The sequence below is a fragment of the Hydractinia symbiolongicarpus genome, chromosome 12 (assembly GCF_029227915.1).
Source record: "Hydractinia symbiolongicarpus strain clone_291-10 chromosome 12, HSymV2.1, whole genome shotgun sequence".
NCBI lineage: Eukaryota > Metazoa > Cnidaria > Hydrozoa > Anthoathecata > Hydractiniidae > Hydractinia > Hydractinia symbiolongicarpus.
The window spans coordinates 21,270,551-21,298,071 of record NC_079886.1 but is presented as its reverse complement, the minus strand read 5'-3'; the positions used below and the strand labels follow the sequence as shown (position 1 = coordinate 21,298,071).

Genomic DNA, 27,521 nt, shown 5'->3' with positions numbered 1-27,521 from the left:
TCACCAGGGTTAAAAATAATAGATCACAATTCTAAATTTGGGAATTGAAATTGTTGTCAATCATTTTAAAAAAGATGTTATGAATTGCACAACATTTCTGTTGAAGTTGAGTGTCTACAAAAAAAATTAACTATTGACTATACTTTTTAACCTGCAAGTTTTAGCCTCTTTTGTTTAAGCTAACATAAAATTGTAATCCTTTGACATTTTGAATGAAGTATATAGTCAGATACAGTGATGTTCAGTTTAGTGTTTATTTATATATGTTGCATATTTTATGTAGGAGTTACGAAAGTTGTTGTTGGAAACCATTCACAGAATACCTGCTAATGATTCACTGAAACCACATGTTTCTGTAAGAAATTAATCCTTTTCGTCTTTATAACTTTTAACTCATTAAAGGAAAAAAATAATTTCTATAACTTATTCTTTGCGATCGTTAATTTTCCCTTTTTTTCTGATCTTAGAGTATTTTGGATATCATGTTTCACATCCTAGCAGTAAGTATATAATTTCACATAACTAATTCTATTTTAAACACTGCAGCCTGCGAGAAATGGCTGCTGAAATTAATTTGTGTTAAACGTGCATAAATTAGGGTTTAATTGTACAGTGATTAACTAGTTTTATTTAATTTTTAAGTAAGTGATGTGTTATTAGAAACCAGCAACAGAATATTTTAAAGGCTGTTTAAACAAAAAAGGAATATGCTGCAGAAATTATTAAAGCGTTTGTTTCATTCTTTTTCCTACATGTGCTGTTTATTAGAAGAGGCTGCTATAATATTGTAAAAGCAGATTAAAATTAGCATGATGTGATAGGTTCTGCCTGATACACATTTGTTTGAAATAAGAAAAATAATTCCGTTGCTCTTTTTCTTTTTTAAAATTAGAAGTAAAATGCTGATGTAAAAAAAATAAAACATGATGTAAATAATCCTCATTTTATTTACAAACAATTTTTAGATTGATAATGAGGAAAATGTGTTGGTTTGTTTACGTATCATAATTGAATTGCATAAACAGTTTCGACCACAGATTAAACCGGAAGTGAGTAAAAAGTTCCTAAGGAGTAAAAAATGATCACCTTGTGCTACGGATTAGTTGTTATGAAATTTTTTAAAAATTGGTTTATTGTACACTGATGACATATAATGCTGCAAAACATTTTTTTTAGATCAAAATGTTTCTCCAATTTGTTATTAATTTCTACAAAGAATTTCCAAACACGGCAGTAAGTAAATTTGGTTTTACTTGTTATTGACACAATAAGTTTAAATTTATTAACATGGATTTGTAGTGATAAACAAACTGATTTTATGAAAAGAGAGACAAATTTATTTTTGCATAACTACCCTATCTAATTTCAGAAACAGGGTTGGGACACAACCAACCACTCTATAGAGTTAATCAAACAATCAATTAATTAATTCAGATATTTTACTCTGAAATTAATTATGTGAAGTCCATGAAAGTGTGAAGGCTTACTTATTACAATTTCTTTTTTTACTGTTTTCAAGCTGAACTGATAAATTTTCTAAATATGATGCTGGTTTACTACAATGAAAAATAAAAAATTTAGTTTAAAAAGTTTTCTGATGAAAAGTTTAAAATAAATGATCGCTCAATAACTTGATGACATTCATTAGTACATATGGGCCTGCTTTGATTTTGCTTGTTTTATTATTTCTTTATGTCTGTTTGTTTTTTTAGTCTGTAAACACTTTATTTTTAGAAAACACATTTTGACATAGTAACTGTCACAGCAACTGGTCATCTTCCACCAGATAGTGGTGCATCAGCTCAAGCAAGACCTGGAACTCCTTCTATGAAAATTCCTCCAGTTGGGTCACCTGTATCACAATTAAATGATGCAGGTACACCAGGACGAGGAAGCCAGGTGTGCAAACATTTCATCTCTCACTGCAATAGTACTTTTTTTCATGCATCAAAATGCTAATTAATAGATTGTATATGTTATGTAGCTTTTATTTATGTGATAATATCTCCAGCTCACACTTTTGTAAACGGTCTTTTGTATAAACATTATTTTATAGCAGAATGAAATGTTATAAAGACTTAAACAAATTCCTTTTTGTTTTTTAATTTCTGTCTTTCCTACCAGTCAACACAAATTCCAAAAGCCACACAGTCGTTAAAAGTTTTAGCTGAACTTCCGATCATCGTTGTTCTGATGTACCAGGTATGATTTTACATTACATGCAAACATGTACTAAATGATTTTCTCAGGAACTGCATATTAATTATCTCAGTGTATACAATACTATTGCCATTGATCACCAAAAAGATAAACCCCATTGCATGCATATTTCTTGACCTGTAAAATTTGTATTACACTTGATCATATTCTTCAAGCACAGATCTTTTCATTTTTATTTTTATTTTTTTTGTTATAGCTTTATAAACAAAGTGTTCAAGTAAAGATTGGTGAATTCATTCCTGTTGTTATGAATACGATAACACTGCAACCGTCACAAGGAGCAAGGTATATGATGCTTCTTATTCTAGTTAAAGTAAAAACAAAGTTTAGTTTTTATGGGAAACATGGGCATGTTTTGACCAATGTCTTTACTGTTATTACTTTTTATCACTTTTCTTTTCAGACAATTGAAGGCATTTAACAAAGAAATTTACGTTGATTTCACTGCAGCTCAAATTAAGACCCTCTCCTTCTTAGCTTATATCGTCAGGATTTTTCAGGTATGTTAGAATTCTTGATTGACATCTAGCTAAGTAGATGTTAAATGTAAAAGTTATCTAACAATTTAAGTATGTGAATAAAAACATTTGTGTTGAAGGATTTGGTTGGACAATACTCTACTAACATGGTTGCTGGCATGCTAGCATTGTTCAGATACTGTCCCCAGGAAGTCGCTCATCTGCGAAAGGAGTTGCTGATTGCTGCAAGACACATATTAGCAACAGAACTAAGATCAAGTAAGCTTTACTGTTTAATTCAGTAGCAAAGGCTGCCCTGCTTGTCACATTACTGTAACAATAAAATCATTTTTACAATGGTATTGTTAGACTTTAAAATTTATAAAGCAGTAGCTACATTATATTAAGATTTTGTTTTGTGATAAAATTTTATTACTTTATCATTGATGTTAATTTCAATATATTTTGTCTATTATTTTCTTTACCTAATTACTAAATCAAAACTGCTTTTTACAGACATCAAACTAAACAAGTAAATTTTGTCAACTTAATATCAGAAAAAGTTTAAATACGCAAAAATGAATTGCAACTTGATTTTGTCCTACTTTTTCTAAATCATACAATTTTTTTCATACCTAAATTCAGAAATCATTAAAAACATATTGCTAAAAAAAATTGATATAATTCATTTCAGAATTTGTTCCACATATTGAGCAATTATTTGACGAAGAAGTGCTTATTGGTAATGGGTGGACAGTCAATGAAGCATTACGTCCTCTCGCTTACAGTACACTAGCTGATTTTGTACACCATGTTCGAGCTTTACTAACATTGCCAAATTTATCCATCGCTGTGCAATTGTTTTCAAAAAATGTGTATGATGAATCGTTACCAATAAGTATACAAAGAATGTCTTGCAAGGTAGTCGTCAATTGATTGCTTAATTGGCTTCTTTGTCATACCAGATTTAATGATCTGTATTAACTTTTTCTTTAAAAAGAAATAACGTTATTTATTTAGATCTTGTGAAGTAAACATTATTTTTTTTTGTTATGTAATACAAATCTTTCAAAATAGTCTAATAACATGTGCTGTGTAATGAAACATGTTGTAAGTTGCACATCAGCTTGTGTTTGAGGGGTGTATTTTTATTTTACACAGCTCTTGCTCAATCTTGTGGAATGCATTCGACAGAGAAGTGATGAAGCTGCTGTAAGTATTAAGTTGTAAAACTATTCCCGATTCTTGGCCGTGACTGTAAACATTTTGTTTCTGTTTTGCTTTCAAAGGGAAGAGAAATCCTTATGAAGATGCTGGAAGTATTTGTTAGGAAGTTTCAAGCTATCGCAAAACATCACATACCAGCTATAATGGACAAGTGGTATGTGAAATAAACCCATTGTATTGTTTTTTTATATCTGTCCTCACTTCTAACAATGAGTTTTATTGGCTTCTATTTTTTGTTTTTATTAAAGTGAACCAGCAGTTGACCCACCACCTGACAAAAAACTAACAAAAGATAACACATCCATGGGCACGTCAGTATCAATATTGCAACCTTCTCCTGCAGCCAATCTTGATTCACAATCTACTTCAAATGATGACGAGGGTGAACCCAAGGTAGTTTGTCAGTTAAATATTGGAGATTGTGTCTTGTTTGTAAACTTGTGACAGATATGTTAAGGTGTTACATTCATGAGACCTGATTTTTGGCATTAAATATTTAGAAAAGCCAACTTGGTCAAGGCACCTCGAAAGACAGTAAAGAAACTTTCTCTGTACCAGACTACAGAGAAATGGTTAAAACTTTGGTATGTGGTGCTAAAACAATCACATGGGGAGCTGGTTCTTGTAAATTGCCTGGTGGTATGTATAATACAAAATGATTTACTCTTTTCGTAACAACCTTGAATACATTTAAATGCGCGATATTGTTCTGAGAAAGATTAAAACACATTTTTGTTTCAAATTTAAACTCCTTACACGAAAATTATAAAAACTGCAAGCTACAGGTGGTTTTTAACAAACGTACTAAGTTGGACTATGCTTTGTGTAATGTTACTCTTCTTATTTTTATTTTCACTTCTTAATTTTAGATTTGATGATTCCTGTGTATCCGCAAGGAAATAAAGTCTTTCTACCTTCAGAAACAGAAATTTTCATTCGCTTGCTGAAATATGGTACTCATGATTAACATTATAGACTTTTTGCATCTGAAGTACTTTTCTTTGATTAGGTTGCGTTTAAACTGTTAATTTTTTTTTCAGCCCTAGTAGCCTTGGATGTGTACCAAATCTCTGTCAACCCCTCTGGCACTGGTTATGTGAAGATGACCAAGTATGTTATACAAAAGTGGTTTTTGTTACTTAAATACCCAGTGATTAAAAAAAGCATCATGTTTGCATCTTCAGTTCTCAAGTTAGAATCTTTTGCTTATAAGCAGTTGCATAGATTAGCTTGTTTAATACATAGTATAGTGCTATTTTGGGAATAAAAGCACCGAAGTTAATCAACTAGTAGTAATACATAAATAATTATTTTTGTATATCTCATATATAAAATGAGAATTTATATGTTTTTTATGTAGCTATAAAATATATTCATAGCTCTCCACATCAGATTAGAATGAAGGAAGAAAAAGAAATTTTAGAACATTTTGCTGGAGTTGTAAGTTAATTTTTTGCATTGTTGAAGCTGCTTTTGTCTCTGCTACTGTTCTTCTTCTTTCTTTGGATTTGAGCTCTTTAATAATTTGTGTTTAGTTTACCATGCTGAACACTGCTACGTTTAAAGAAGTATTCTCTGCAACAATTGAGTATTTGGTCGAACGCATTCACAACAATTATGCTTTCCAAATCATTCCCAACTCATTTCTTGCTAACCCAAACACTTCAGCCACCTTTGCCACCATTCTTGTTAACTTCTTGTTAGGACGGTTAAAGGACATGGGAAGTATGTGATATTGGCTTTTGGCTGTGTAACTTAAATTCCTTACAGGTATTAATTCATTTAAGGAACTTTTTTTATATTTTTCTATGTTTCAGCCAAGTCTGACCAAGCAAATTTGTACCTTAAACTCTTTAAACTGGTTTTCGGCTCAGTATCATTATTTGCACAGGAGAATGAACAAATGCTAAAGGTATGAAATTTATTATTAAAACAAAAGGCATTCATTTTTTATTAGACTTTATCTAATATTTACAAATTTTGATTTTAGCCTCATCTTCACGAAATAGTAAACAACTCTATGGAACTTGCATTAACTGCAAAAGAACCTTACAATTATTTTCTCCTTCTAAGGGCATTGTTCAGATCTATTGGTGGAGGTATGTAATTGATTTTCTTCCTAGTAACTAAACATTTTCTGGACTAAAATTTGTTTTCTTTTAGCAAAATGTTACAAGAGAAGTTCACCTTCTTTTCAGGAAATCACGACTTGCTCTACCAAGAGTTTTTGCCACTGCTTCCAACACTCCTGCAAGGCTTAAATAATTTGCAAAGTGGTATTCATAAGCAGTACATGAAAGATTTATTTGTAGAACTGTGTCTTACAGTTCCAGTAAGACTTAGGTATATCTTATAGTGTCATATTGTTTTTACTAATCTTTTGTTATTGTGTTTAACATACATTAAGTCTCTTTTTCTTTAAATTGGAGTGTGTTGATGCAAGCAAGGTTATATATATTTCCTAGCAAAACATATGTTGTTTCTCTATTGCACACGTGAAAACATTTTTTACTAGGAATTATCAGTGCACCTAGTTTTTCCATGGCGAAGGAAAAATATTTTATTTCCCTTCCCAAAAAATCATGATGTCATAAAAGTTTCCATGGTAAAAGTAATATATGTTTTTTTTAGTTCCTTGTTGCCATACCTACCAATGCTTATGGATCCTTTGGTGTCGGCACTCAATGGATCACAATCACTCGTTAGTCAAGGTTTACGCACATTAGAGCTTTGTGTGGATAACCTGCAGCCAGACTTTTTATATGATCACATTCAACCTGTTAAATCCGACTTGATGCAAGCTCTTTGGAAAACTTTACGAAACCCAATGGAAACAATGGCACATGTTGCATTTCGGGTTTTGGGCAAATTTGGTGGAGGAGGAAGAAAAATGTTGCAACAGCCACAACAGCTGGCATATAAAGTTAATGAAAATATTGGACCATGTTTGGTTGTACATTTTCTAGATCTTACTGAGCCAATAAATTTGCCAGTTGCTGTTATTATTGACAAAGCTGTTTCTGTCCTCAAGACTCAGATTCCAACCTTGCCTGCATCACAACAAAACAACTACTCTGTTGATAATATCCCCTTTTACCGAGAACAAGCATGGTTAATAGCAAAGCATTTTATTGTTGCAGCGATGTCAGTTGAAGATACAACAAATCTGTTTGAGTTATTACTAAAAGATGATGGATTCAGAAAAAAGACCATCACAAAATCAGGTATAGCTCTTGCATAGTGGGCATACAAGTTTGAGATTTATGTGATACTGGCCCTGTATCTTTGATTTAATTGAATCAGAATATATTAGCAATCAAGATATTTTTGTTGCATTTAAACCAAAAAAATTTGTTCTAAAAGTTCTATATCTGAATAACTGTTTTGTATTTTATAGGTAAAACTTGTGTTGCACCATGTGCAGATGAACAATCAAAAAAGACTTTCCAACAAGGGTTGACTAGTATGCTTTTTGCTGCATCAATAAAGGAATTACAAGCAGATGCATTGCCATTTACTTGTGGTATATTGCGACAATTTGCATTACTTGTTATAACTCAACAAACTGGTTCATATTGTCAAGAGCCACAAACTAGGTGTGTGTAAGTTTAATATAAGATAGAACCTGCAGAGGTGACATGAATTTTTTTCGCATTATATTTATGAACATGCTAATAAGACTCTTTTTACTGAAACTTATTAACTTGTTAATTTTATATCAAATATATATATAAAAAAGATATAACATTAAATTGTATTTAATCTTATGACCTTATTTAACCTTATTTCTTTATTAGTGCATTTTAATATTTTAGCATTGCTGGTATGGATGTCCATGTTATTATTGACTCGATTGCCGACATTATGTCACATGAGGACAAAGATCTTTGCAAATATGGACATTTGGCGATTACAATTTTGTACGAAACTTCATACATCATCATACAGGATAAACTAAATGCGGTCAGGCTACCTTTCTTTGAATATATGGCAGGTAAGATAATTTTACTTTTTATTGTTGTGAAGCGAATTTTTTTAGTGACTTAGTATGAGTCAATTAAAAATGCAATTTTTAGCAGATTTTCAAAAAATTATCATGACTGTATGTGTAATGGACAACTGTATAGAATAACTGAAAGCCGAGGTGTATGGTGTCATGCATAAATCTCAACATAAATATTGAATTTCATCTTTTTGTCAAGAATCTAATCTTACAAATTTGTTAACTAAAATTTTACTTTTACTACATGTAAGAGTTCCCCTCTCTGGATAGAAATTTTTATTGTTATCAAAACTTTGCTTGATAAAGTGTGTTATTAATTTGCAAAAAGATTATAATAATTTACACAAGTGCAAGAATTTTGTAAAGCAATAAACCAACCCCTGGAATCTAAATATATTGTTTTTTAAAAAGCAGTATTAATTAAAATGTTTAAAATGGTTTAGAAAAATTGTGTGGTTGCTGTTATGAACGCGCATGGTTTGCAAAAAGTGGTGGTTGTTCAGCAATTGAATTTCTCATGAATTTGATGCCACTTCAGTGGGTGGTTGAGCATCAGCAGATGTTTATCAGTGCACTTTTGTTTGTTATGATGGATTTAACAAATGAGGTGAATTTTATTCATTAATTTTGTCCTCATGTCATGTGTCAAAGCTTTTTTAATAATCTGCAAATTAGTTTGGAAGCGTATTTTTTTTTTAATTATCTTATTCTGCGTTCAAAAAAAGTTTTTTTTCTTCCTTGAATAATCCTAAGAATATTTTAAACTTCAATGTGTTATAATTAGTCTTTTATATTTGAGGGTTAAAATTTGAGTACTTCCTTAATCGAATCCAATTCTTTTGTGTGGGACCGTATTGAAAATGTTGGGACAAGATTATATTTCAAATAAAATCCAATATGGAGATGACTTTCATTTGTAAATTTTGATTTTTAAAACTATAGTTTGAATTTCAAAACGACTTTTAACTTGCTGCTTTTCTGACCTGAAACAAAAAGTTGTTTACTATTTTTTTTTTTTTTGATGTTTTTGAATTTTCTAAATTTAAAATGGTACTATTATTATTCCTCTACTCTTAAAAGGTTTCATCTGGAGCTGTTGAATCTGCTAAAAGGATTTTAGAAGACCTGCTGAGAAAATGTAATGCACCCGATACAGACAATAGTGTATCACGTGAACAATATTTTTCCATTGTGGTTCAAAATATGGTGAGAGAAGTTGTATCACCAAATCACACAGTACGCGAACAGGTTAGTGTTCACCAACATGAATTTAGTTAGGTAAATGTGACCAATGCTACGGAAATTAAGGAAACTCCATTTTTTATTACCCACCCTCACAAAGCCACCCTGTAAAAATAGTCAAGATATTCTTTTTGTTTTCAATCTTGTGCAACATGATGCTTACAACAAAAGCCCCAAACTTATTTCTAATCATATGTTATTGAAATTTCTTTGAGCTGCAGCAGTGTGTGGTAACTAAGCTAGACCACTTCCTAACTTAATACCCCTAATACCCAAGGCCACCATAGACATCGAATCTATGCATATATATATATGAATTAATTGTACAAAATAAAATTTTATGTATGACCTACAAATCAATCCTGTAAAATGGCTACAGTAAAATAAGATCAATATATCAGAAATTGAAAAATTTTTTTGGATGGTGAGCAACCTACAATTGTTTGTGTGTAATTTAAAATAATTTGCCTTGTATAATGGAAAATGCAGTTTGTGGTCCCTGTTGTTAAAATAGGGTGTGTGAAAAATTTAACAACTTCTGCCTTTGCTATGTGGTTCTGAGTTTGCAAAAAAAATGTGCATTATGACACAAGCCTTTTGCGCCCTTAAAGAGTTTAGGAGTCTGTAGATTGTGTATTATTTTGACGAAGCACAATGTAACTAATATTAGAAATCCTAATATTATACAGTGTAGTTCTTATAAGCCCAGCAATTAAGTAAAACTTTTTGTATTTGTTTGTAGGCGAGACACTCATTACATGTGTTGTCATCTGTCACAAACAAAACTATTCACGAGCTGATGGAACCACATAAATCCTTGTTAGAAGATATGATACCACCGAAGAAGCACCTATTGAGACATCAACCTGTGAATACGCAGATAGCTTTAATGGATGGAAACACATTTTGTACTTCACTTTCTCCAAGATTGTTTACAATGGATTTGTCTATCGTAGAACATAAAGTATTTTTTACAGAGGTAAATATTGTAAAATTGTTTTTAAAGACTCCTTGAGTAACTGTTGGCTTTATTTCTTAACACCTTACCAATCTGATTTTGATAAGCCCAAACTTAAAAGTAATCTTGTTAGCTGACACTCATGTGACTCTTTTATCAAGGACCCACTCTTCCAGAAAATAATTTTATTTTGGTTATTTTAAAATCTGTCTTTACAATCAAATTAAATCGGCAGTTCGGATAGTTTTTTTTTTTGGTGTGATTGAAAAAACTTTATTGAGACCTGGTCAAATACCAGTAGACAAATATTCTTCAGTCCAACCTAACTAAGCTATTTTCCTACTTTTTCATGTATTCTGTTTAGCTGTACACATTATGCGAAGCCGACGATAACACTCTGATGAAACTACCATGTTACAAATCTGTTACCTCATTTTCTCAACTACGAGTCAGTGCTTTGGCTGCACTGACATCATGTCATTACATTGTGCAAGCTCGTGAAAAAATTTTCAATGTTTTGGTAAAGGCTATTAATTCCTCCAGCGCAGAAGTTATGCAAGCAGGCAAAGAAAACATGCAAAAGTTCATCAAAGGAGGAGCTTTAGAATCTGTCAAAGAACTTGTGTCTGTTAATATTAGACCGCTTCTGCTGATGTTAGGAGATTATCGAAGTTTGAATATGAGTGTTTTACAGGTATTGTTAAGCTCTTGTCACTCCAAATTCATTTGTGGGATTTCTATTTAATTAAAACTATATTTATTATTTTTTTTAATTCTGTATTTATAAAATCACATGAGTAGGAACAAACAAAAATTTTAAATATAAACCTTTTAATGTAAAATAGGTATGTGATAAATTGTTACTGAACCTGTTACTATTCACACTCAGGTATTGTAATGAGCTCTTTCTTTTAAAAGCTTCAAAATCATTAGTTGTATCATTCTGTTTAGAAATTAACATGCTTTATGGAGTTGTTTCCAGAACTGTTTAACGAGAAACTGTGTGAGCAGTTGCTTGCACATTTACGAAGATGGATGGAGACAGCTATTTCAACGTCTAATACTCAAAATCAACAGCAATTAAAGCCTGCTGTACGAAGCACTGATGAAATCAAAATATGCAGTGCTATCATGAATATGTTTCATTTGGTTCCAGCTGCTTCTTCGAAGTTGATTGAACCACTCATTACCTTGACAGTCAAAACAGAGAGAGCTCTAGTCCTGGAGATTGGAAGTCCTTTCCGAAAACCACTTATTGATTTCTTGTTACATTATCCACAGCATACCGTTGACTTCTTTCTTGCAAACATATCAGATCCCCTTGTAAATAGGTTATTTGTGTGTGTATTGAAACGGAAAGACACAAAATCATTGCGCACTTCTCTAGAAGGAAGCGGTGTAAAGTTGGTGAATAGCACCTTCATAATCAACCATAACCAAACTCAGGTTCGTCTTCTTTTTGTCCTTTCTTTTTATTATTGAAGGTGATTTTCACAATTGTTAAAAATAGAAAACATCGGATAGAAAGTTTTGTGACCAATTAATGCACATAGATATTTCAATGCAAATTTACTAAGCATTTTTAACACTGTGTTTGCAGGTTCAGGATGATCAAAATGCAATGATTCAAAAACGACAAGCACTTCAATTTCAAGGATGCCTCATTATTCGAACTCTTGTCAAATTCAATAAAGAATGGCTGACACACCAGCCGGTGTTGGTGACGCATCTGTGTCGCATATGGAACAGTCACCCGTTGTTTGAGAAATCAAAGAATGGAAATAGTAACAGCAATACGTATTGGCGAGAGATTAAACTTCTTGCAAAGTGTTTACTTTCATATGCTCAAAATAAACCTGGTGAAATAGATGTGTTGTTTCAGCTGTTAAAAGTATACACTATACGCTCGATACCAAGCTTTCATTTCTTAAAAAACTTTCTCGAAGATGTCTGTAAGGTGAGAAGCAATTTTTAAACATCTTTGCCTTTTAATTAACAACATGTTACCAATGTTATTAATACCAAATTTTTCTTCCCTTTTTTGCTTTCTTTTCACCTGATTGGATGGCTCCATGAAATTGATGGACTATGTTTATTCTTGACCGTTTTTAATTTTAAATCCTTGTTTGAGCAGTGAGGTTGTTTTCTTGAATATGCCATGGATTGAAAAAGTTTTCAGCTATTCTATGAATTGTCTTTAGAACTACACCGTGGAGGAGAAACGAAAAGTGTTTTTCAAATTTGTAGACTGTTTTCAAGATCAAACTTATAATCAAGACCTAAAAGCCATGATCTTGCAACACGTTATTATCCCAATGTTTGAGGAAAGCTTCAAACAAGGACAAACGAATGAAATTATTGGAGGTCCCCCTGACCCAGAACATGATAGCCCCACTAATGTGATTAGTGTGTTTGTAAATAAAGTCATTGATACTGAACCATCAGCAACTAGCGTAAGTATAATTGTGAAATCAAAGGTTTGCCATAATGATACAGTTTGTGATGCACTGCTATGATTTGCTATGTTTAACCAGCTAGCTTAAATTTTTTGATGCACTGCTATGATTTGCTATGTTTAACCAGCTAGCTTAAATTTTTTGATGCACTGCTATGATTTGCTATGTTTAACCAGCTAGCTTAAATTTTTTGATGCACTGCTATGATTTGCTATGTTTAACCAGCTAGCTTAAATTTTTTGATGCACTGCTATGATTTGCTATGTTTAACCAGCTAGCTTAAATTTTTTGATGCACTGCTATGATTTGCTATGTTTAACCAGCTAGCTTAAATTTTTTGATGCACTGCTATGATTTGCTATGTTTAACCAGCTAGCTTAAATTTTTTGATGCACTGCTATGATTTGCTATGTTTAACCAGCTAGCTTAAATTTTTTGATGAACTGCTATGATTTGCTATGTTTAACCAGCTAGCTTAAATTTTTTTTCACAACAATTTATGGACTGTGAACTGAATAGTAAGATATAAAAAAAAGATTTAGATTGCACAAGAAAGTTTGATGAGTTTGTTTACACTTTGAATTAACTAACATTGTAGCTCCTATAATCTTAAAAAATTAGTTGCAACATGAGTGCCAACCCTGTATTTTACTTATCTACTTTTAGTATTCTAAGATTTTTCTGATTGGTGGATTAGTTTGTTCAGTTCTAGAATGAAGTACAATGATTTCCTTTTCTTTTCAGGATTCTGTTCGTATTTTACTTCTCCAATTTTCTGCACTTCTGGTTGAACACGCTGGAGCTCACGTTCACGACGCAGCCAACAGGAAGCAAGGGACGAAACTGAAGAGATTGTATATATTTGCTTGGCCATGTTTGTTATCTAAACAATGTGTGGATCCAGCTACAAAATATCATGGCTTCTACCTTCAAGCGCATATCATTATTAAGTTTGCCATTCACAAGAAATTTGTTTTACAGGTTCGTATATTCTCAAGAGCTTTGGCCGTTCAGAGAAATAAAATTATTGTCGGTAACACGAATTTTGTTACTTATAGCTGGGGGAACGAATATTCTTTTTTTCCTTATAAATACTAAAAGATGCCATGATGGCTTGGGAATTTCTGTTTGTTTTTCCTTTTGCATGTACTGGTATTTCATGATACTTTTTCAGGTTTTCCATGGTTTACTGAAAGCTCATGGACAGGAAGCACGTACTATTGTTCGCCAAGGTCTTGACATACTTACTCCAGTGTTGCCAAGCCGTATGGAGGATGGGTACACCATGTTGTCACATTGGACAAAGAAAATCATTGTGGAGGAAGGACATACATTAAGTCAGCTGGTCCATGTTCTGTAAGTTATACGTTGTGTGCTTGAAATGTTGAAGAGCGTATGTGTGTTTGCATAATTGTAAAATATAAAAAAGCAGGACGACTCACAATTGTCAGATTTGTTTTTGACAGATTTGACAGTCTATTTTCGCATAATCATATTATTGATGTTACACAATAACTCTTTTGTTACATCTCAATCTTATAGAACACTTAGGGACGAAATTGTGTTTTCTATTTAGGCACTTGCTTGTTCGTCACCATTCTGTGTACTACCCAGTGCGTATGGACCTTGTACAACACATGATCAACTCTATGCAACGTCTGGGTTTTACACAAAGCGCAACTATTGAACATCGCAAACTGGCAGTTGATCTTGCGGAGGTTATCAGTGAATGGGAGAAGAGAAGGTTCAAAGAAGAAGATACATCGGAGTCGCCTACCACTGTCGTTGGCATAAAACGTTCAGTCACTGATGGTGCTGATAATGGTTCGAATAAACGACCACGTGGGAGTACTGGTCAGGTATAGTTTTTGTTTTTGTTTGTTTTTTTCTGGTGTTTTTATAGTACCATCTTTGTGTTATTTTATTACCTCTATTTCAGTTTCAAAGGGGAACAAATGAAAAGGGAGAACCCCTCAAAACTGCTTTTGAGAAAGTTATCGTGGATGCAGTCTGCAATTTCTTATTTCGAGTTGCTTGTCAAGTGAACGAACAATCTTCTACTACTAACTCGCCTGGCGAAGCTTTATCCAAACGTTGCTTCAAGTTACTCCAATCGTGTCTAAAACCAAACTGTTGGCCCAATGCTGAACTGCGTGTCACATGGCTGGATAAATTGTTTCTCTTGCTTGACCAAGCCAACGCCAACTTTGCAAACGTGTGCATGGCGTTAGAAATTCTCTCCTACTTATGTACCGTACGTAACAAACAGGATTTACTGGCTATTTTTAAACCTCTTCAACGTGGAATTATAGTTTGCATCTCGTGTCAAAATGCGAAAGTCGTCAAGGGTGTTCATACTATGCTGCAGAAATTACTCAGCCTCTTTCCAATCGAATCTGGTATCCACGGCAACAAAACAGAAGATCTGGAAAATTTGTACAATAACATAGGAAGTACAGTTTATGAAGGATTAGTCAACTTTGAAACGAATTCGTCAACCACTGCTTTGTATGGACCAGTGATGTTGTTAAAGGCAGCTTGTACAAACAGTCCAAACTATCTGGACAAATTTCTCATTCACTTCATGAAAGCCATCCAAAAAATGCAGAAAGACCACGTGACAGGTCAAAGTGGTGAAAGTGGTGGATTGACTGATTTATTGATTAGTTCGTTGGAGTTAGCTAAAACAAGACTGGCTGCCATGCATGGTGATATGAGAAAGGTTTTTCTGACCATTTTGACAACCTTGATTGAGAAATCGCCGGAATCGAAATTACTAAAAGCCATGATCAAGATGGTGGATGAATGGGTTAGAACGAAAATTGTAAGTTAGCCTTCTTTTTGGATGTGTGGTGGCGTAACTTTAAGATGATTGAGTTTATTTTTTATTTTTTTGAATAAGTAAAAAGTGTTACCATTAAGTTTTGAAACTATAAAAATTTCAGTTAAATGTACTGTAGTGGTTCATTCATGAAATTTAATTTGTTTCCAGGTAGCCGTAAATCTGAATAAAAAATATGACGTATTGAAAAAAAGCGAAGGGAATTTCGGACGTTTTAGTGAAAAACAAAAATGTAGATTTATGGCTACTAGGACAAAAAATTTAATTTTATATTTATATGATGTTATAGAAAATTAAATTTGCCTTTATATCTAATAAATGATATTGTAAAAAAAAAACAGAACTTTTGAGAAATAATGATGTGTCTGAACCAAAACAGCACACTTCAACTTTAAATACTACCCCATTGTATATCAACTTTCGTGTTTTCACAGACGTCGCAAAACCAAAACAACATTCCGTCCATCAGGGAGAAGTCGTTGCTACTGTACAGGATGATGTTGAACTTTGAGAAGAGGTTTGCTGATGACATGGAATTGCACGCACAGTTCTTAGAAATTGTCAATTACGTGTATCGGTATGTGACATTGTTGTTTAGTTCTACGCTCACGCCGAACCTGTCAAGAAGATCAGAGTGGAGAGGCAGTTTATGTATTTTAAACAGTAAAGAGACGCGACAACAAAAGTCGACTCTATGCTTAAAAAAGAATGAACTATCCTGTTTAGCAAATTATTCCTTACTCTCTATTACTTTGTTTTTCTTTTAGTGACAAGGCACTAAGTGGTAGCGAATTAACTGCACGATTGGAGCCTGCTTTCCTTGCTGGTTTGCATAGCGTCAGTCCAAGCATTCGCATGAAATTTATGGATATATTCGACAAAAGTATGAAGAAGCGTATATACGATCGTCTTATGTATATAATATCAACGCAAAACTGGGAACATATGGGTAACCATTACTGGATCAAGCAATGTTTAGAGTTACTTCTCAATGTTGTTCAGTTGGATCGCATGATGGTGTGTAATAGTGTGTACAGTCGGCTGCCGTCATGTTTGTCTGTTATTCGCCAGTCAAAACACGCCAATGCAAAGGAGATATTAAAAAAGATGAGTAAAGTTGTTGACGAGCAGAAATCCAATACGAGCAACTCTTTTGCTGACATGAAAATCAAAGTTGAACCTGTTGACGAAGACGTCACTCCCATGGAGACAGACGACTTTAAAGAGAGCACTGAGGTGTTTTTACCCAAATTTTTTGCGCTTGCTAAAGACGAGAAAGAAATCTTAGAGAAATTGAAAACAATTACCGACGATACACTGGAGACAACTAAAGAAGCCGAGTGGGAACCATTGCTCGAACAATTATCCAGCAAACATGGTATGTTCTTGAAGAAATTACATGACATTAAAGTAGGACCATTTGTTCGTGCTGTCTCTCAGCTGTCACATCGCAGCACAATACTTGCACACAAGATTTGGGTGGAAATGTTTCCACATATTTGGGACCTATTAGAAGAGAAACAGCATATGGTATTGTCTGGGGAGCTTGGTCCGTTCTTGTGTAGTGGCAGCCACTTAGCACAGACAGAAGGTTATCGAAGTGCAATAAACACATTAGTGGAAGGCATGTCGCGTTGTGATCCGTCTATACCTGTCCGCCCTTCCGTGTTAAAGTATCTGGGAAAGACTCACAATTTGTGGCATCTAGCAGCGTTACTGTTGGAGAACATGGCGGTAGCTTGTGATGACATGGTATCTGTCAATCCACAACTACCAATTCAACAACCCTGGCTGGATTTTGGTAACTGTTTACATTTTTTATTTCGTATCTGATTTGCGCGTGGTTCTTACGTTGCGGAAGTTAAACAATGTATATCAATGTATATGTGGACTAGCCCGAGCAAACATAGAGTTATGTCTTAAACCATTTTAGTTCGTTGGGAAAATTTTTGTATTTTTGTTTACGTTGGGAATTTGTTTTTGTTTTTAGGTTTGTACGATGATGAAGTATCTGAGCTTCCGATACAAGAAACTTTTGATTCACTAGCAGAGATGTACGAACAGTTAAGTGAAGACGACATGGCGGCTGGTTTGTGGCAGAGAAAAGCTCGCTTTCAAGAAACTATTACAGCTTTGTCTTATGAACAACAAGGTCTATTTGAGCTTGCGCAAACCTCGTACGAAGGAGCCATGACAAAGGCACGCGACCATAGTAATAGTGGAAAACTGGATCCGAGATTGTTATCTGAGTATCAGCTGTGGGAAGATAGGTGGATGCGCTGTGCTAAGGAGTTAGGACAATGGGATATTTTGATTGAATTCGGAAAAACAAAAGCACAATCGAATCCGTTTATTATTCTAGAGAGCGCTTGGAGGATTCCTGATTGGCAAGTAATGAAAGAATCTCTAACTCAGGTTTGCACTTACGTTACTCTTACCTTGATAAAACGTGGTTACCTTAAACGATGCTAAGAGTTAAAAAAAAAGAACCTGCTAAACACGCAGTAGGTTGTGTTATGTATGGTGGAGTTCAGATGTAAAAGTACGGATGATACATTTGCTTTTCTGCTTTTCTATATTTCAGGTTGAGGTTAGTTTTCCAGAAGCCCTTGCTTACCAACTCACGCTATACCGAGGCTACCTTACCATCTGTCATCCAGAAGATCAAAATTTTAACAACGTTGAAAAACTTGTCGACACTGCTTCCACTCAAGCTATAAGACAGTGGCGGAAGCTACCCCAAATTGTGTCTACTATGCACACAGGTATTCTGCGGGCTGCACAGCAGATTATTGAACTGCAAGAAGCTTCTCAACTGCACATGGGACTGCAGCAGCAAACAATTGGTCGCATGTCGAGCTTGCATGACATGAAGGCGACTGTGAAGACATGGCGTAACCGATTGCCGCTTCAATGCGATGATTTAGTTCATTGGTCAGATATTTTTATGTGGAGACATCACCACTATCAAGCCATTGTGGCGGCGTATGAAAATCTGTCTAGCCAAATGGCAAATGAAACACAATCGAATAATCATGCTATGTTAGGTAGGTTGCTCCTCTTTGCAGGATGGTCACGCCTGCACTTTATTTTAAAATAGCTTCTTTAGAGTATATAAAAATTGGGGAAATGTCCTTTAAAATGTTTAGAGTTTTTTATAGGAAAATTAAAAGAAATTTTGTCTTTGATGTATAAATTTTTTTTAAATGTATCTTTCAAGAAGAGCTGACTTCAAAGGAATTACTAATACCTTCAAAATTCTTTATTTTCTTCTCAAATCAAAATTTTCTTTTTATTATTTCATTCCGTATTTTACATAGGTGTTCACGTTCCGTATTTCACATAGGTGTACACGTTCCGTATTTTACATAGGTGTACACGCTTCAGCTTGGTCAATTATTTATTATGGTTACATCGCAAGAAAGCATGGTCTCACTGGTGTTTGCTTGGACTCGCTTAGTCGGATTCATACTATACCTAGCGTACCTATCGTTGACTGCTTTCAAAAAATTCGCCAGCAAGTAAAATGCTATTTACAAATGGCAGGTAAAGCTATAATTATTTTATTTTTTCGTTTGTTTCTGAGGCTTAATAAGATTTTTCAATGCTTATTACAATTTGTACTTTTTTGTTTATTTTTTCTCTTCTATTAAGCTAATTGAAGTCTTTACACTCTAATATTCGTTAAAATCGTGTTTGGTTTTTCAGGTGTAATGGGTAAACAAGAGCTCCAGGAAGGACTGGAGGTAATCGAGTCAACAAACCTACGATATTTTACAAAAGAAATGACGGCAGAGTTTTTTGCATTAAAGGGGATGTTTTTAGCGCAAGTTGGTCGGTCAGATGATGCGAATAAAGCGTTCTCTGAAGCAGTCCAAATGCATGACACATTAGTCAAAGCATGGGCCTTATGGGGTGATTATTTAGACAATCTTTTCGTTAGCGAGAGAAACATTACGTTAGGAGTGTACGCTTTAATATGTTACCTGCACGCTTGTCGAAGCAACCACGAAGCAAAATGTAGAAAGTATTTAGCGCGGTCGCTATGGTTGCTGACGTACGACGACGAGAAAGCAACTTTAGCTGACACATTGGAGAAATATTGCATCGGTGTTCATCCGGCTCATTGGTTGCCATGGATACCGCAATTGTTGACTTGTTTAGTCCGAAAAGAAGGACAGCGCGTCCTGAATTTAATTTTCTCGATTGGTCGGGTGTTTCCACAAGCAGTCTACTTCCCAATCCGTACGCTTTATCTTACTCTAAAAATAGAACAACGTGAGAAATACAAGCTGGGCTTGGTTCATAGTGGTAAATCGTCGCCGTCAAATTCTACCACATCATCTTCAGCATCGTCAACACCATCTCAAAAGAATGATGATGCGAAAGCCAAAGGTGCGGATGCTGGGCCATCAACGAGCGGCGCTACTAATAATGCGTCAGGATCTGGTACCAATAATGTTCCTACTCCAGCTAGTATTGCTGCGAAAGTAAGATCACATTTTGTAATGATTAATTTTGACCAAAAAACTCATATGATTCTGCTACTGTTTGGATTATAGACAACAGCCTGTCCATTACTGTTTTGTTTTGATTTCGCTTACTTAGTTATGGGTGATTCACTTGTTATTACAGATTAATGTTTTTTATGATAAATTTTATAATTATTGAGCGTGTTGTTTGGACATGTTGTATGCCACCAAAAGTGGTGTAGAAGTTAGTTTGATTTATTTACACAGGTAGACTTATTGAAAAAAAAAGATGCGTCGAAGGAAAAATAAATATTTTTTGCTTAAATCTTTTAGCTTGCAACATCATCAACAGATACATCAACAACCACTCACTCTAACACCTTGAAGTTTCAAGCGAGCAAACCGTTCACCTCAAACGCGGCGATTCTCACGCAAGGTAAACCAACAACCGTGTCAGTGCCAACTGTGTCTTCCACGGCAGGTACCGCTACAACCGCCTCCACTGCGGCGTCAACTACCAGTAGTTCATCCACTTCATCGTCTAATAATGGTGCAACTGGTTCCATGAGTAAGTAAAAGAAATTTGTTGCCGGTTATCAAACTCTTGTACGTTACTGTTTACACCTAAAAATCTGGGCGAAAATTATGTTAATTAAAGCGTTGAAAAGATAATCTCTTTTTTGTGATTTCAGTCGTATTTAATTAACCTGCTAACCATTTTTCAGCTTCAACTACTACCACCACAACAACAGCCACGACGGGTAGCACGAGCTCTCACTCTGATTCAAGTGGATTAATACGCGCTCCTCCACAAATGTGGAGGTGTAGTCGTATTATGCATATGCTTCGCGATTTACATCCTACTTTACTCTCTGCCCTGGAGGGCATTGTTGATCAAATGGTATGGTTTCGTGAATGTTGGCACGAAGATGTTTTACGACAGTTACGACAAGGTTTAGCGAAATGTTATCAAGTAGCCTTCGAGCATCGAGGCGACGGTAAGTGGAAATCCCTAGTATGGTTAATTTTGGCAAGTTTTTTTGGCAAATCTTTAAATAAATTTCCGGAAATCATTTTGAATTCTGTGTTTCGTGTTATAGTTAACGGTGCACAAATCACCCCTCGCACGTTGAGTTTCGTCAAAAAACTTGTAAGTACGTTTGGTATCGGTTTCGAAAGTGCATCGAACGTGTCGCAAACATTTTCATCAGCTGCTTCGGAGTCCCTAGCTCGACGAGCACAAGCAACAGCACAAGATCCTGTTTTTCAGAAATTGAAAGGACAGTTTAGTAGTGACTTCGACTTTAGGTAATAATTCTTTATCAGTACTATTGTTTTGTGGGTAATAATGTATAATGATTTATTGTTAGTATGCAGATGAGCAGGCTTTCAAATTTCTGTAAAGTAAAGAATCATATTGTTGTGTAACAAATATTAAAAAAATAAAATTTATCCTTAAATTTATCCCATCGTCTCCATGTTAATTTAACAACTGGTAACTAAAATTAACAATTCCAATTGTTTGACTCGTTTAGCCAGCCAAATTCAATGAAGCTACATACGTTAATTTCAAAGTTAAAGAAGTGGATAAAGATCTTAGAAGCAAAAGCCAAACTCCTTCCCAGTTCTTTTTTGTTGGAAGAAACGTGTCGTTTTATCAGCAACTTCTCACAGTCTACCGCAGAGGTAGAACTACCTGGAGAATTCTTAATGCCAAAAGCCACCACGGTAAAGAGAATTAAATATTTTCTATGTATTGAATGATCCTATCTTCTAACGTCTTCACAGTGTTTTCACCACTTTAAAACTTTTGGTTTTTGTTCGCTGCATAGTTATGACGTCATACCTTGTTTGAATGTCTTTTTAGTTTTAATTAGTTATGATTTAGCGATGAATGAGCAATTGTATGTCTTCTATAGCTTGGTAAGAATTTCGACAGCTAATATGTTTCTTCTTTTAGCACAATGCGTTTTACGTTCGAATTGCCAAGTTTATGCCACGGGTGGAGTTGGTGCAACGACATAACTTCTCCGCCAGACGTCTCACAATTCGTGGACACAATGGCAAACTTTATCCCTACCTTGTTGTTAATGACGCCTGGTTAACAGAGTCAAGAAGAGAAGAACGAGTGCTGCAGTTACTGCGCATGCTTAATCATTTTTTTCAAAAACGAAAAGAAACTTGCAGACGCGGGTTACAGTTTACAGTCCCGCGTGTAGTTGCTGTGTCTCCGCAGATGAGGTTAATCGAGGTGAGTGTCAAAATGTATTCAACAAAACAAATCAAACTGAAGCAGTGAAGATTCTAGAAAAGTCAGTTTTTTTATTTCCCTAAATCAGCAGTAAAGTATACTGGACAAACAAATAGGTTAAATTTCTTCCTAACGCAATGTGACGCGGCGAATAATCGTAAACGCCTCCGCACTTTACTACTGATATTAGGACTGCAAGAGAGGCACACGACTAAACAGATGTGAAAGAATTAATTTGCGATTTGTATTTCAGGACAATCCATCGTTTATCTCACTAAGTGAAATATACAAGGAGCGAAGCGAAAAGCGAAGAATGGATCCTGAACAACCAATCACGTTGTATTATGAAAAACTGGCGCAAATTCAATCTCGTGGCTACATGTTCAATCATCAATCCTTACGAGAGATTTTGAAAGAGGTGAGCTTAATCCCATTATACTTAACAGATTTATCAGATTTCTTGAATGTATTTGTTTAGTATCAGATTTTAGTGGACTCCACGAAACTAACCTATATGTTCTCCTACGCAGAGAGTAATTGGTTTGTTTGTTTAGATACAAAATTCTGTGGTTCCTGATACACTATTAAAAGAGTGGGCTACATGCACGTACACATCTGCCACGGAGTTTTGGACTTTTCGCAAAAAATTAACCCAACAAATTGCTTTGGCTGGTTTCGTAGAGTTTGTTTTGCATCTAACAAGACTTGGTCCAGAAATGATCAATATTGCAAGGGATTGTGGGAATGTTACATTTAATTATTTCCGATTCGATATAGATGATGCAAAAGGTTTGTTTCTTTATTTAATTTTAGTACGTTAGGTCAGGGGTGGTGTTGGTTTGACTTTTGAGGTGAATTTCTAATGTAAATTCTAACAAGTAGAAAGATCAAAGTTTTATAACTAACTATTTAACCTCTCTTTATTTATTATAACTGTCATTAGAACAGTCAAGTAAGAATAGTGACGTCATCATAAATAAAGAAATATGTAACTGAATTCTTTACAACAAGAAAAATTACATTTTAGGTGAATTAGATGCAAACAGACCAGTTCCATTCAGACTAACGCCCAATTTAAGTGAATTCATCTCCCCCGTGGGTGTGAATGGTAATATCACGCATTGCATGATTGCTGTTGCTAGGTGCTTGATGCAACCACAGTTTAGTGTGGATAGTTATTTTAAAGCCATCTTAAAAGACGAACTTATCGGTTGGTACAAAAAGGTGAGCTGGGTAATCAAGACCACATTTTTTGTTTGTTATTTTTGTTGTTCTAATTTTTATTTTTTTTTTTGCAAATTAAAGTGATAATGTTCTTCCACATTAGCTTCCTCTTTATTAAATTATAAAAATAAAAATAATTTGATTTATCTTTCTACTGGATTTTTTTCCGTAGAAGCAAGATGAACAAAATCTGCTTTCGTTTGGAAGCCAACCTGACATGGACAACGAAGTGTTAATCACATCTGTCACCAATGCCAGTACTGCAATGATGACAAGGTTGCAGAGTAAGTTGATTATTGTTAGTTAGTGCGCATGCGTAGTAGATATAATAATATATATATATAATAATTTTTTCCGGTTTATTCCTCTATCTTTGTGCCGCACGTTAGGTTTGTTATATTGGGAAACTTTGTGCAAATTTGTTTTCAATAATTTCTTTTTTGTGTTTTTGAACTAAGTCATGTTGCATAGTTAGGAGTGTGTTTGATATTTTGCGATAAAAACTGTATCATATATGTAATTTTTCCCCCTTTTTGCTGTATTGATTGTAAAATTACCAATTAGGATTAGAAGAGCTTTCTCAAAAATTAAACTTTTGTGATCATTTTTGATATAGAAATTTGTCGGCAAAAAGTGACTAAATTATGTCAAAGTGACTAAATTTTTTGCCGACTTTTTTTACCAACAAGGTATGTGAAATCCAAAATATTGGATACTAAAAGGCTTTGCCTATTTGTCTATATGCTTGTTTTTGTTGCAAGCATTTTGAAAGGATGTCAAGAAGTTGTTTGTAAAAAGGATATTTTTGTAATCTACGGCATGGCTTAAAGTTCATGTAGATAAAAAAAAATGTTGTAATTGTCATGTTGCTGACAACACAATATATGTCATCATGTCATTTTCTGTCAAAATAAAATTTCCCGCTTATCATTACAATAATTACCCATGAAGCTTTTGCGTCATCCATACAGTTTGTTACTTTCACGTTTTTAACTCAAAAGTTCACAAAATTACTGCAAACTGTAGTAGAGCCAATAATCTATTAAAACCTGAAATATAACTCCAAAAACGGATTTCATGTTAAGTCTCACCATTCTGTGTTTTGTAGATCTAGCCATATTTGAGAATGCTGAATCAAAGGTAGCTACGTTAATATCAGCTGCATCCAATCCTGACAATACGTGTCGTATGGACCCTGCGTGGCATCCGTGGTTGTAAAGAACTTTGTGGTAACTATGTAGCTATAGTAAGTTGACGACGAAAGAAAATGGCGCCTGTAGAAAAATCGGAAGTAACAAACAAATATAAAGAAGTCGTGTGTGTAAAAACAATTATATGATATGTCTGTCTGTTATACACTTTCCTCTTGCATATATCGACCCAACCGCCCTACTTATAATATCTTCATATTTATGGGCGATACTTCTGTTGCATGAACAGTGTTTTTTTACGTCGAGGTATTTTTAAAAAAATATTTTAACCTTGTAAATCAAGAGTTGGGTTGGTTTTAAATTTCACAGACCAAACGTTTATTTATATATGACGTTTTAGACTTATTTTTAATATTCAATTTTTTTGCAAAAAAAAGAAAAGAGTGGTTTGTTTTAATTTTTTTTAAAAAAGGAATGTGCAAAAAAAAAAATTTCGACTTTAAATTTGAAGTTCTATATTGCTTAAGTACATTAGAAATACGTATTGTTTCACATTTGAAAAAAAATTATTAAACCAAAAAATAAATAAGGTAATTTTGATGTCTAGCCGTGTTTATACCAGCCTGTAAATAAATATTTAGGTATTTCATATAGTGCATGATATATACTGTACTTAGCGACTTTATGTTGTTCTTGTGGTGACGTGTCATGATACGGCGTCACGCTGTTGCAGTTCTTCCAAGAAAAGGGAATATAACGCTAGCCACATTATAATGATTCTTTGCAAACTTCTCCACAGGACTTCTACTTGTTCTTCTGACATCAAAACAGTAATACCAATATTAACTTTGCGTTTAGATCCTGGGAACGAGTTTGTGTTCTTTATGTAGTACAATGCCAATCATGTAAACAATTCACGAAAATATTCAGTGTCACTTTTCTTCGAAGATAGATAAAGTGCATATTCCCCTTTCCACGTGTGTACTGACCTTTTCCACGTGCGAACTCTCACAATTGCCAATTGCCAGCTGGAGGACGCCAGAACTAATTTAAGAAATTAAGAAAGGATAGGTTACAATTGCATTAATGACGTCACATTCGAAAATAATTTTTGAATGAGTCAGAATAGAAACTAATGTTTTATTACTCAGATATTTTTCTTTTAAGTAAGAAAGAAGAATAAATAGTCAAATAATGTCAAATGTTTGCTACAGGGCGGTCATTGCTTCTGGTTATGAAATATACAGATAACTGGAAAGTTGCAAAAATAGAAAAACTCATTCAACTAAGTTAACTATTTTCAACTGAAGCCATAAAGTAATGAACCATTGCTTTTCTAATATCCAGAGGACAGAATTTTTCGATTTACAATCATGAAGAGAGAATGGTCTTCCATAAATAGAATCAACAAACTGCTACTTGCATCAAGTTGCTGGCATTAAAGTTGTTTAAAAACATTGTAGATTTGAGTAGAACAACTTACCAATTTCGTTTTAAGGCCTATTCGTGTCTTTAGTTCCGGTTCGATTTTTAAGCGCACGTAAAAATATAAAATTGTATGAAAAACGGTGCTAACCGAACCTTATCCTTTACATAAATCAGTGTGTTTACCAAAATAAGTAAAAAATAAAGCATATTTTTAAAAATATTACGGAAGAACAAAATCATACTGGCGAGTTATATTGGAGTATATAGAATTAACATCAAAGTAATAATTCTTCTGTGACATTTGCAGTTCAATTTCTTTTATATGGCGGTGTTCTTATTAATAAGTTTACTTTGAAACGCATTCAAAGTCTCTACATTTCAGATGCTCAAACAAATTCGTGATGCCCTTTCAAACCCCAGAAAATTTTCAAATAAAGTGTTGCAAAGCGAACAAAATTAACTGTTATCAAAAGTACCAAAAAGATAGCTTGCAAACTTTTTCCGGCCTTCAATGTTTTGAGGGAAACAAATTTCAATCGGATCTGTGGTGGAAATGTAGAATATTTTTTTTTTTACCCAAGCGTTACTCGAAGAGAAAAGGAAAAATGTACATTCTTATTCCGAGAAAAAAAAAATCTCGAAATTTATGTCAAAGAAATTTGGAGACGAGGAAAAGAAGTGGAGTGATTTTCATGTTCATTTTGTCTCTTCCTGAGGTTTTGATAACTTGAACTCCTTTTTGTAGTAACGTAAAGAGAGAGTTAAACCTTATTTGCAGAACTTTTTTGCCTTTGTGAGAGATTATGAACGGTGGTAACTAGTCGCATCCCGTGAAATAATACTCTAAGCAAAAACTGAAAAAAGTCCACTCTACTATTCTTTACAAAACAATTTACAAGATGACTCATCTAAAAATTTCCCTCATCATCAGCACGCCAGTAAGTGGACACCTTTGAAGAACTCGCGGTTAGTAGGTATCAAATATTGAAGGTCGTACTATAGAGGTCACATATAAAGTTAATATTTCATCATGATTTGACAATTATTTATTTAACCCACGCTTGTGCGTATATTTAAATTGAGAGGATCCATTGGGTGAAATTATTCAAACAGGTATACGAACAGTGTGAGAAGAACCATACAAAGTCAGGAGTTATTATTCAAACGTGGTCCAAAATAAAATACATCAACAAAACATGGGTGTTAAAGAATATTTTCGTGAATTTGTTAATAGATATTTTTGGAGGGCAATGTTTTCAGAATTTTTAGCGACCGTCATTTTTGTTTTTACGGTAACGTCTGTCAGTATGAATTTTGGTAAAATATTTGAGACGTCAATCGAGACCATCAAGACTTGTTTACCTGTCGGATTCACAATGGTATTCTTGTTAAAAACATTTGGACCAATAAGTGGGGGATATGTAAACCCTGCGCTGTCAATGGGTGCGTATGTTAATGGAGATATCAGCAGTTCGCGTGCTACTATGTATTCTGTGGCTCAATATGCTGGAGGTAATGATCGTATTTATACTGAAAATTTTAAATCCAGCTAATCATTAATGGGGATAACCCTAGCAGAATTTTTCTAT

General features: G+C 34.1%; 2 protein-coding genes across 3 annotated transcripts in view; both read left to right on the top strand.

Moving 5' to 3' along the window:
• LOC130622759 (transformation/transcription domain-associated protein-like) overlaps nucleotides 1-25,266 on the top strand; it is a 31,635-nt gene extending 6,369 nt beyond the window's left edge. For both annotated transcript variants that reach the window (XM_057438258.1, XM_057438257.1), the window contains 51 exons: nucleotides 284-355; nucleotides 468-500; nucleotides 966-1,049; nucleotides 1,177-1,233; nucleotides 1,735-1,899; nucleotides 2,125-2,202; nucleotides 2,417-2,505; nucleotides 2,624-2,720; nucleotides 2,819-2,957; nucleotides 3,373-3,599; nucleotides 3,840-3,890; nucleotides 3,968-4,059; nucleotides 4,154-4,298; nucleotides 4,406-4,544; nucleotides 4,775-4,858; nucleotides 4,946-5,015; nucleotides 5,285-5,345; nucleotides 5,441-5,630; nucleotides 5,723-5,817; nucleotides 5,896-6,004; nucleotides 6,104-6,248; nucleotides 6,537-7,129; nucleotides 7,303-7,501; nucleotides 7,721-7,899; nucleotides 8,352-8,515; nucleotides 8,989-9,156; nucleotides 9,893-10,129; nucleotides 10,473-10,802; nucleotides 11,060-11,554; nucleotides 11,709-12,065; nucleotides 12,310-12,561; nucleotides 13,309-13,545; nucleotides 13,739-13,920; nucleotides 14,141-14,423; nucleotides 14,504-15,388; nucleotides 15,841-15,983; nucleotides 16,174-17,207; nucleotides 17,397-17,821; nucleotides 17,991-18,453; nucleotides 18,779-18,952; nucleotides 19,115-19,896; nucleotides 20,212-20,446; nucleotides 20,604-20,876; nucleotides 20,979-21,186; nucleotides 21,414-21,606; nucleotides 21,839-22,129; nucleotides 22,383-22,547; nucleotides 22,684-22,918; nucleotides 23,157-23,353; nucleotides 23,526-23,637; nucleotides 24,462-25,266. In XM_057438258.1, coding sequence (XP_057294241.1) covers nucleotides 284-355; nucleotides 468-500; nucleotides 966-1,049; nucleotides 1,177-1,233; nucleotides 1,735-1,899; nucleotides 2,125-2,202; nucleotides 2,417-2,505; nucleotides 2,624-2,720; nucleotides 2,819-2,957; nucleotides 3,373-3,599; nucleotides 3,840-3,890; nucleotides 3,968-4,059; nucleotides 4,154-4,298; nucleotides 4,406-4,544; nucleotides 4,775-4,858; nucleotides 4,946-5,015; nucleotides 5,285-5,345; nucleotides 5,441-5,630; nucleotides 5,723-5,817; nucleotides 5,896-6,004; nucleotides 6,104-6,248; nucleotides 6,537-7,129; nucleotides 7,303-7,501; nucleotides 7,721-7,899; nucleotides 8,352-8,515; nucleotides 8,989-9,156; nucleotides 9,893-10,129; nucleotides 10,473-10,802; nucleotides 11,060-11,554; nucleotides 11,709-12,065; nucleotides 12,310-12,561; nucleotides 13,309-13,545; nucleotides 13,739-13,920; nucleotides 14,141-14,423; nucleotides 14,504-15,388; nucleotides 15,841-15,983; nucleotides 16,174-17,207; nucleotides 17,397-17,821; nucleotides 17,991-18,453; nucleotides 18,779-18,952; nucleotides 19,115-19,896; nucleotides 20,212-20,446; nucleotides 20,604-20,876; nucleotides 20,979-21,186; nucleotides 21,414-21,606; nucleotides 21,839-22,129; nucleotides 22,383-22,547; nucleotides 22,684-22,918; nucleotides 23,157-23,353; nucleotides 23,526-23,637; nucleotides 24,462-24,571 — 11,823 coding nt within the window. In that variant the 3' untranslated portion in view covers nucleotides 24,572-25,266. The remainder of the gene's footprint in view (nucleotides 1-283; nucleotides 356-467; nucleotides 501-965; nucleotides 1,050-1,176; nucleotides 1,234-1,734; nucleotides 1,900-2,124; nucleotides 2,203-2,416; nucleotides 2,506-2,623; nucleotides 2,721-2,818; nucleotides 2,958-3,372; nucleotides 3,600-3,839; nucleotides 3,891-3,967; nucleotides 4,060-4,153; nucleotides 4,299-4,405; nucleotides 4,545-4,774; nucleotides 4,859-4,945; nucleotides 5,016-5,284; nucleotides 5,346-5,440; nucleotides 5,631-5,722; nucleotides 5,818-5,895; nucleotides 6,005-6,103; nucleotides 6,249-6,536; nucleotides 7,130-7,302; nucleotides 7,502-7,720; nucleotides 7,900-8,351; nucleotides 8,516-8,988; nucleotides 9,157-9,892; nucleotides 10,130-10,472; nucleotides 10,803-11,059; nucleotides 11,555-11,708; nucleotides 12,066-12,309; nucleotides 12,562-13,308; nucleotides 13,546-13,738; nucleotides 13,921-14,140; nucleotides 14,424-14,503; nucleotides 15,389-15,840; nucleotides 15,984-16,173; nucleotides 17,208-17,396; nucleotides 17,822-17,990; nucleotides 18,454-18,778; nucleotides 18,953-19,114; nucleotides 19,897-20,211; nucleotides 20,447-20,603; nucleotides 20,877-20,978; nucleotides 21,187-21,413; nucleotides 21,607-21,838; nucleotides 22,130-22,382; nucleotides 22,548-22,683; nucleotides 22,919-23,156; nucleotides 23,354-23,525; nucleotides 23,638-24,461) is intronic.
• A 1,862-nt stretch (nucleotides 25,267-27,128) lies between these two features.
• Nucleotides 27,129-27,485, top strand: LOC130621378 (aquaporin-2-like). Its single transcript, XM_057436665.1, has one exon. The coding sequence runs from the start codon at nucleotides 27,129-27,131 to the stop codon at nucleotides 27,483-27,485; it is 357 nt and encodes a 118-aa protein (XP_057292648.1).
• Nucleotides 27,486-27,521: the final 36 nt, after the last annotated feature.